We start from the raw sequence: 8,850 nt of genomic DNA, 5'->3' as shown, positions 1-8,850 counted from the left end.
AACAGATAAGTAATGGAACTTAAATACAAAGAGGGGGAGAATATGCATGCAGAGAAGGAGAATTTTAAATTTATTTATTTAGGTCCGATCTTGTTTCTGCTGTTTATAAATCACTTAGTCACCATCCCCATCTCAAATATGTATAAAATTTGCAAATGATACATACATTCTGTTAAGAGGTGAGACTGTAGATGAATAGGAGAATAAAATCAAAGAATGTGCCAATCATCTCCCAGAAATGGTCTTATAATTAATGCAGAAAAGATGCTAACTATGAATTTATATACTGCATAAATTATATACCCTTTAAGTCCTGGTTTTGCTACTTATTAAACAACTACAAACTGTGAAGAGTGCTTAATTTCGTAGAATATGGGTCCCAGTGAACCTAAAGTGGGTCAAGGCAGTAAGTGTCGTCAATAAAAAATTAAATACAATCTAGAATGAGATTTTCACTCTGCAGCAGAGTGTGCGCTTGCAGCAGACTGTGTGCTGATATGAAACTTCCTGGCAGATTAAAACTGTGTGCCGGACCAAGACTCGAACTCGGGACCTTTGCCTTATGCGTCAATGCTTTAACCAACTCAGCTACCCTAGCACGACTCACGACCCGTCCTCACAGCTTTACTTCTGCCAGTACCTTTCCTCCTACTTTCCAAACTTCACAGAAGTTCTCCTGCGAAACTTGCAAGACTAGCACTCCTGGAAGAAAGGATATTGCGGAGACATGGCTTAGCCACAGCCTGGGGGATGTTTACAGAATGAGATTTAAGTACAATCTGCTACTGTATGAAAATTCATCCTGCTGCATGACTCAGAAAATGATTTAAAAAGTTGCACTTGTGGTACCACGGTTGTGCAAGTTGTACAATAGTAATCTACACTTTCTGAATTTGTGTTCCAGACTGCAGCATACACCAGTGTCTCAAATACCCAGAAATAAGTTCCCTTGCATTGATGCATGTCTCTATTCATAGTGGCATCATATCATCAAGGCACTGTTGGTCCAAATTGTCCCACTCCCTCCAGTACTAAACTGGCGATCCCTTGATGTCTCTGAATGTGTCCTATCAACCGATCCCTTTAGTCAAGTAATGAAACAATTTTCTTTTTTCCCCGGTTCTATTCAGTACCTCCTAATTGGTTACTGTACATGTACTATGAATCTAATCTTGAGCATTCTTCTGTAGCACCACATTTCGAAAGTTACGGTTCTCTTTTTGTCTGAACTGTTACGAGGCTGTAATCCAGACAAATGCCTTCCAAAAATATTTCCAAACACTTAAATTTATATTCAGCGTCTACAAATTTCTCTTCTTCAGAAATTCTTTTCTTGCCATTGCCAGTCCTCATTTTATATTCTGTCAACTTTGATTATCGTAAGTTCTTTTGATTCACAAATAACAAAACTCTAGTACTTTTAGTGTCTGATTTCCTAATGCAATTCCATCGTCATTGCTTGATTTAATTTTACTACATGTCATTACCTTCACTTACTACATTACATTGAAATCCTAGAAATACAAGGAGTTTTAAAAATTGGCTCTAAACATATATCTTTCACATACATTGTATGCAGTGTTGTTGAATAAATACAATCTTAAACTGCATAAGAGAGAGAGAAACTAGTTGCTTCTACAGGCTGGATGAGTTCCTCCATAAACTGTAAGTACCTTTTAATATTCAAATGTCTCTTTTTTATTTAATAGCTGAAGTTTGTGTGGCCATCAAGATATCGACCTTATAAAAGTCATTTGAATACTCATCAGAAACATACAACTTAAAGTGATATGAAAATGTGCATAAGAAAAGTAGTCATCCATAGCACAAAAAATAACATACTGAAGGGCATAGCATGCCAAAGATATTTTTCCATTTAGTTCTCTCTCTTCATTCCATTTCACTCGGTAGTGACCACTTACAGAACTATTCAGTCCAGCATTCAACATTGTGTATCTAGTACAATGAAAATTGTAATGTGTGTAGAAAGTAACTGTCAGATAAAAAATGTTAATGAAACAAGATTTTTATTGATAGAACTATTTGCAAATATTGTCAGTTGATATAGTGACTAGTATCTGAGAAATGATAGCTCTTTTGTCACTTATTTTCTGTAAAATGCTGTACTCTTCATGTAATCAAACAAAATGAGAAGTTAACTTTGCAGTATGATGTGACGACCTCTGGGATGTAGTAATAAAACAGACTAGCACTTGTGTTCCTCCCTGGTGAAATTTAAAAGCTGGAGTATCTGAAGGCCATACTCTAGAGACAACCTCACACACTGATGTTTTTCAGTGTGTTACTTGTTGACAATACGGAGGTTAAATGTCGAATGATTCTTTGACATTAAGACATTTGTGTGTGTAATTTTGACAACTGACTCTTCTGAATGTAATATATTTGTCAAACAGTGGAAAACCCAGGTTGTAATATAACAATAATGAAAAGGATAGATAGACTAATTGCAAAGATGACACATTGTGCCTGTGTGGGGCTCACTTGTCATCTTTTCAGTGAGTAGTTATCTATCTTGTTCCTTATTGTTGTAATATATTTGTGCCATGCATAACAGTTACGAGGAAATTAAAGATAAATAATTTTGAGGGTTTGCTTGTTACATTAGTTATGTGTGTGGTCTACAAAATATAAATGAAATAAGATTCATAAACTGTGTACTTAAACAGCCTCATTATTGCCCATATTGTGACATCTGAACTTTATGCGGTTTTGCACATGAATGTAAAAATGCTGCAAAATTTAGAAGAACACAAACTGCTTGGTTGCAGTTGAATAAGGCGTATTAGCCCAATCCTTTCATTTCTTTTGAAAGAGATATATACCTACTGTAATATTTATTCACAACACCTCTTTCTGAAAGTTAACATTTTTCACCCCTCTATAAACAATTTATGATCTGCCTGTTATTATAAGAATGGACCGAGTTTCTATTGGAATCTTCTACAAAGAGAGGGGTGGGGGAAAAGAAAGGAAATTTGGATTCAAGCTACACAGACACAAAATAAATCTAAATTCCATGATTAAAGAATTCTTTATTTTTTATTCAGTTTCACCTTAATCGTATGTGACACAATACATCTGAGCACAGTAACAATGATAATTACACATCCAGGCATTTCAACAATTATTAAGCAGTTCAGGATATTACTCAGCACAAGGTAACACATATCTTGCCAAAGTCTATAAAGAGCACAAAGCCCTTCAACATATAACTAAATTGCTTACTTCTGTATAACAGATAACAATCATGTGTAAAAGTACGATGCTACAGATGCATTTCATGGAAAATAGCATAAAAAGGTGTGCACAAAACAATCACATGGCTGAAAGGAATAGTTAATGATAAGAGTGTCATACCAGAAGAAACAGCAGACAAATGAACACAGTCTGCACTGGTTATCACAGCACATTTTAAAAGTCTTACCCACATGTTTGTTTATTCCATGAAAAAATCAAATAATTAACACATGTTTTATGGAGTACAGCGAAAAAGAACTGAAGATGTTTTGCATGTTTGGTACTTCAGTTCAAAAAATGGTTCAAATGGGTCTGAGCACTATGGGACTCAACTGCTGTGGTAATCAGTCCCCTAGAACTTAGAACTACTTAAACCCAACTAACCTAAGGACATCACACACACCCATGCCCAAGGCAGGATTCGAACCTGCGACCGTAGCAGCAGCGCGGCTCCGGACTGGAGCGCCTAGAACCGCATGGCCACCGCAGCCGGCACTTCAGTTTTATTTTAGAGTTTTCAGTAACACAATGGCAAGTCATTGGATTAGGCGGTAGGCAGCCACTGATTTTCATTGTCACCCATGTCCTATAACAACACCAATTTGATAACAATTGAGCTTTCACAGTGTCTTAATACTAACAGAATTCCTTCTTCAGCACGTACAATTCTTTTTTGGATCTCCAAAGTAAATCCATGGCTGAAAACGTCAGACCAGATCACATTAAAACTACATGTATTACTCCTTGGACCATTTTTTTTCCTATATAACAAGCAGTTTTTGAAACTAAAAGAACTACAAATGATTACGATGCTCTGCAAAATTAGATCATTGAGTGGAAGAGAATTAACAGGTGACTATTTCCAACCTTGTGCAGATGTAGATGGTGAGGTACAGCCACTCCTCTTATGCTACCAGACTAGATGGCAAATTGAACTACTAAGTATGGAACAGTATGCTTGTATAACAGTGAAAGCAAAAGTGTGCTATTTAGAGGTAGGATTTTTATCTTCTGGTAGAAGAAACAAGATAAATTTGTAAAGCACTAAATATTTTTACAAGGAATGGAATACAGACATAAATCCTGAATACTGGGTTACCAATTTCTCAGAGTCTGAGATAAATGCAATTCAAGGAGTACTTCGCTGCTTTAAAGTGTATCTATGTTTATTTCACAGGGAGGTTGGTTAGTTTAATAGATAAAAGGACACCACACATGTGCCCACAAAAGTGCTGCAGGCCCCCTGGTTGAGGGGGGGGGGGGGGGAAGGCTGGCTGGCTTGAAGGATGTGGTTATGAAAACATGCAAAAGAACAAGAAAGACATAATTGTTAAACTGTGGAGGGCAGTTAATTTACGAAAAACGAGAATTCATAGTGTTTTTGAAGAGAAGGAGTCTGTATTACATTACTTTGAAAAACTGTGGGATCCAGGGCATTATAGATGGGTAAAAGCTTTTAACTACACAGACATGTTTGCCAGTATATGCACAACAAATAGTGCTGAAGAAATGAACAGGTTGGTGAAATATTCGCACCTTCAGCAAAGTACAAATGTAACATTAATAGGTTTTATTACAGTTTTAGTCCATAGTTACCTCCCAGGTCTTATCAAAAAGTATTTTAAATTAAATTCTGTCGATTTTAGTGCATTATCAGTAATGATGGTAACTACAGGATTGTTTAGTGTAAAATGTGCAGGAACTGAAGACTCATTGTATGGTAAACTTCGAAAAACCTGATCTTGTCCAGATTATCGAAAGTTCAACTATCCATGCAGGAACTTCTGTGCCATTTTCCATTTCTCAGAATGGGGATTTCACAAATTGGCACCTAAAGCAGTTACAGTACAAAATCTAGCACTGCAACACATGGCTTACAGGATACCAGCAGAAATCACAAAAGAACCAGCACATTCCTGAAAAAACAAGAGGGGGGTATATGATCTGGTCTGCTTCTCAATAAGTTAAAAAAAGTTTCATTTCTGTTGATAATGATAACATTTATATGTTTCCAGTTGCTTTAGAACTTTTTCTTTTGATTAAAGCCCTGTGGAATCTTCATTAACTCCATACCTGTAACACAATACAGAGATTTCAATTAGATTAGTTAAAAACAGTTGCTTAAGCAGCATACAAACTATACAACAGCAAAAATGCAAGCACTGAGGTAGAGATGTGTGTGAACACTTTTAAGCATCAGCTACAGCGAACGTGTTATGATATGGGCTACCTTTAATGCCACAATTTTACTCACTAAAGCTGCCAGATCACAATAGGCTGGAAGTATTTCTAAAGAACATCAACACTAACTACTTATACACAAAATTGAAGTAAATATTTTTAAAGCTGCATTTACTTTGTTACACCTAGTCAACATGCAACATTAGTATCTATGTGCAATTTGCTTACAATTCTTTTGCCAGTGACAGACAATTCAAACGATTTTTCACATACTGTGTGTGTAATTGAATTTACTCACGTTATCATATAGCTCCATATTGGTGTGTTCTAAAGTAGAAGCATCACAGAACATTCAGACACTTTGCACTCCAGTTTGTGGTTCTTTGTACCTATTGAACAGCTCTGCACAGATTACAGTAAGTGGAATGCACTTTGAATTCTTACACCTATTGCTAGCAATGAAAGTTGTAAAAAATGAACATCACCAGTAAAATCTGAATACTAGAAAAAAAATGTACCCTCTACAGTTTAATCTTTTAACATAAGGCTCATGCCAAATCTACATTATACATAATGCCAAAAGATTTATTGTGTATAAAGCAAAGCCAACAGCCTTGGCCGAGTGGATACACCGGTTCCCCTCATATCACTGAAGTTAAGCACTACTGGGTGTGGACAGCACTTGGATGGGCGACCATTCGGTGCCTCACATTCTGTTGGCTTTTCAGAGTGCACAAGTATATTTTTGCCACTTTGAAGTTGATGCCACTGCTAATGGAAGGCCATTGTCTGTAGGGTTTGATAACTCTACGTCATGTTGCACGGTTGTGAGGTGTTCAATCATTTTATTAGCTGTTTCATTACTGCATTTGTATGTCAGATTTATGAAATTCTTACACACTTCTCTTGCCCGTTGATGCACTGCTGAGTTACCATTTGATGTTTCAGGAATGTGCTATTCATTTGTTTCATGACTTTGGGTGGTATCCTGCAAGTCATTTCTTTCAGTGCTGGTTTCTGTACTGCAACTGCCTCGTGAGCCAAACCCATATGTTTCATCCAAGCAAATCAATGGACTAGTCCTATAACTGAAATTCAATTAGTGAAATCCCCATTCTGAGAAATAAAAAAAGGCACAGAAGTGCTTGCAAGGATACTTGAACTTTTGGAAATCTGGACAAGAGCAATCAGGTTTTTCGAAGTTTACTGTGTAATGAGAGCCTTCGTTTCCTGCACATTTTACATGAAACAATCCCGTAGTTACCATTGTTACCTGTTCTGCACTAAAATCAACTTCAACTGATTCATATCGCTTCATTACATGCCTTGTGAAGTCGAGTGTCTTCCTATGCAGGAATACAGGGATCATCTTATTGTATGACTTAATGGCAGGATTTAATTTACAATACTTTTCAATGAGGCTAGGCAGGTAACGATGGACTAAAACTGTAATAACACCTGTTATTGTTGTATCTGTTCTTTGATGAAGGTGTGAATATTTCACCAACCTATTCATTGCTTCAGCACTATTTGTTGTGTTTATATTGGCAAACATGCCTTTGTGCTCAAAAGCTATCACCCATCTATGATGGACCAGGACCCATTGTTTCTCAAAATATTTTAATGCAGACTCCTTCCCTTCAAAAACATGATGATTTTTCATTTTTTCTAAATTATCTTTGTACTGTTGCAAGGAGGACGATGCTGCAACTCTTCTCCACTGATTAACTATTGTCTCTCTGTCTTCTTGTTCTTTAACATGTTTAGGTAACCACCTGTTCCAAGCTTGTTCCCTGTGAAATGAACATAGATACACTTTAGAGCAGGGAAATACTGCCTGAATAGTATTTATGTCGGATTATGAGAAATCAGTTACCCAGTATGCAGGACTCATGACCACATTCCACTCCTTGAAAATATTTAATGCTTCACAAATGGATTGTGTGTCTTCTACCTGAACATAAAAGAAACCTACAACTAAATAGCACACATTTGCTTTCACTGTTATGAAAAACAGTGGAATGTCATACTTAGTGGTTTTATATGTCGCATCAAGCAAGCATACTGTCCCATACTTTCTTAATAATTCCACTTGCCACGCTGTCTGGTAGCAAAAGAGTAGTGGCTGTACCTCTCCATCTACCTTTGCACAAGGTCTAAAATAGATATTGCCACCTGACAACTCTTTCTTCCACTCACTAACTTTCATCTGCAGACCATCCTGATCAATTGTTGTATTTTTCATTTTCAATATAGCATTATACATATGACTATAAATCGTTTTATCTGAGGGATAAAACATTACATTGTCACGATCTGGCATGGTGGTTGCACCGAAATTTGTCTTGACAAAATTGTCAAGATGTAATTTGATTACTGGTACCAATCTTGTTCCTTCTTTAACAACATTTCCTATTTCATTTGCTAGCATAGGGTGTATTTCTGCAGTAACTTTGACACTTTCAATACTGTGTGTGCGTGTGAGCCTACTGGTGAAGCAACCACATGAAATCTAAGAGACAGTCTGGAACCGCACGACCGCTACGGTAGCAGGTTTGAATCCTGCCTCGGGTATGGATGTGTGTGATGTCCTTAGGTTAGTTAGGTTTAAGTGGTTCTAAGTTCTAGGGGACTTATGACCACAGCAGTTGAGTCCCATAGTGCTCAGAGCCATTTTTTTGAAATCTAAGAAAGCTTGTGGGCTGATTTGGGGACACCAAAGCCTCTCTCAAGCTTTCCAAAACCTGTAACACAATAGACTTAATTATAGCAGGTAACTACTAATGGTCTCAAACTGAATGTAGACAACCACTGATTAAAAAATACACTCCTGGAAATTGAAATAAGAACACCGTGAATTCATTGTCCCAGGAAGGGGAAACTTTATTGACACATTCCTGGGGTCAGATACATCACATGATCACACTGACAGAACCACAGGCACATAGACACAGGCAACAGAGCATGCACAATGTCGGCACTAGTACAGTGTATATCCACCTTTCGCAGCAATGCAGGCTGCTATTCTCCCATGGAGACGATCGTAGAGATGCTGGATGTAGTCCTGTGGAACGGCTTGCCATGCCATTTCCACCTGGCGCCTCAGTTGGACCAGCGTTCGTGCTGGACGTGCAGACCGCGTGAGACGACGCTTCATCCAGTCCCAAACATGCTCAATGGGGGACAGATCCGGAGATCTTGCTGGCCAGGGTAGTTGACTTACACGTTCTAGAGCACGTTGGGTGGCACGGGATACATGCGGACGTGCATTGTCCTGTTGGAACAGCAAGTTCCCTTGCCGGTCTAGGAATGGTAGAACGATGGGTTCGATGACGGTTTGGATGTACCGTGCACTATTCAGTGTCCCCTCGACGATCACCAGTGGTGTACGGCCAGTGTAGGAGATCGCTC

The 8,850-nt window shown here is 37.9% G+C and overlaps 1 protein-coding gene across 1 annotated transcript; it reads right to left on the bottom strand.

Annotated features, from left to right (window-relative positions):
• Positions 1–5,319: 5,319 nt before the first annotated feature.
• LOC126176672 (uncharacterized) lies at positions 5,320–7,914 on the bottom strand. Its single transcript, XM_049923832.1, is given in 2 exon segments — positions 5,320–5,331; positions 6,713–7,914. Coding segments are annotated over 2 exon segments (1,170 nt in total). The 5' UTR covers positions 7,871–7,914.
• Positions 7,915–8,850: the final 936 nt, after the last annotated feature.

The sequence above is a fragment of the Schistocerca cancellata genome, chromosome 3 (assembly GCF_023864275.1).
Source record: "Schistocerca cancellata isolate TAMUIC-IGC-003103 chromosome 3, iqSchCanc2.1, whole genome shotgun sequence".
Taxonomy (NCBI): Eukaryota; Metazoa; Arthropoda; class Insecta; order Orthoptera; family Acrididae; genus Schistocerca; species Schistocerca cancellata.
This window is presented reverse-complemented; position numbering and strand designations above follow the sequence as displayed.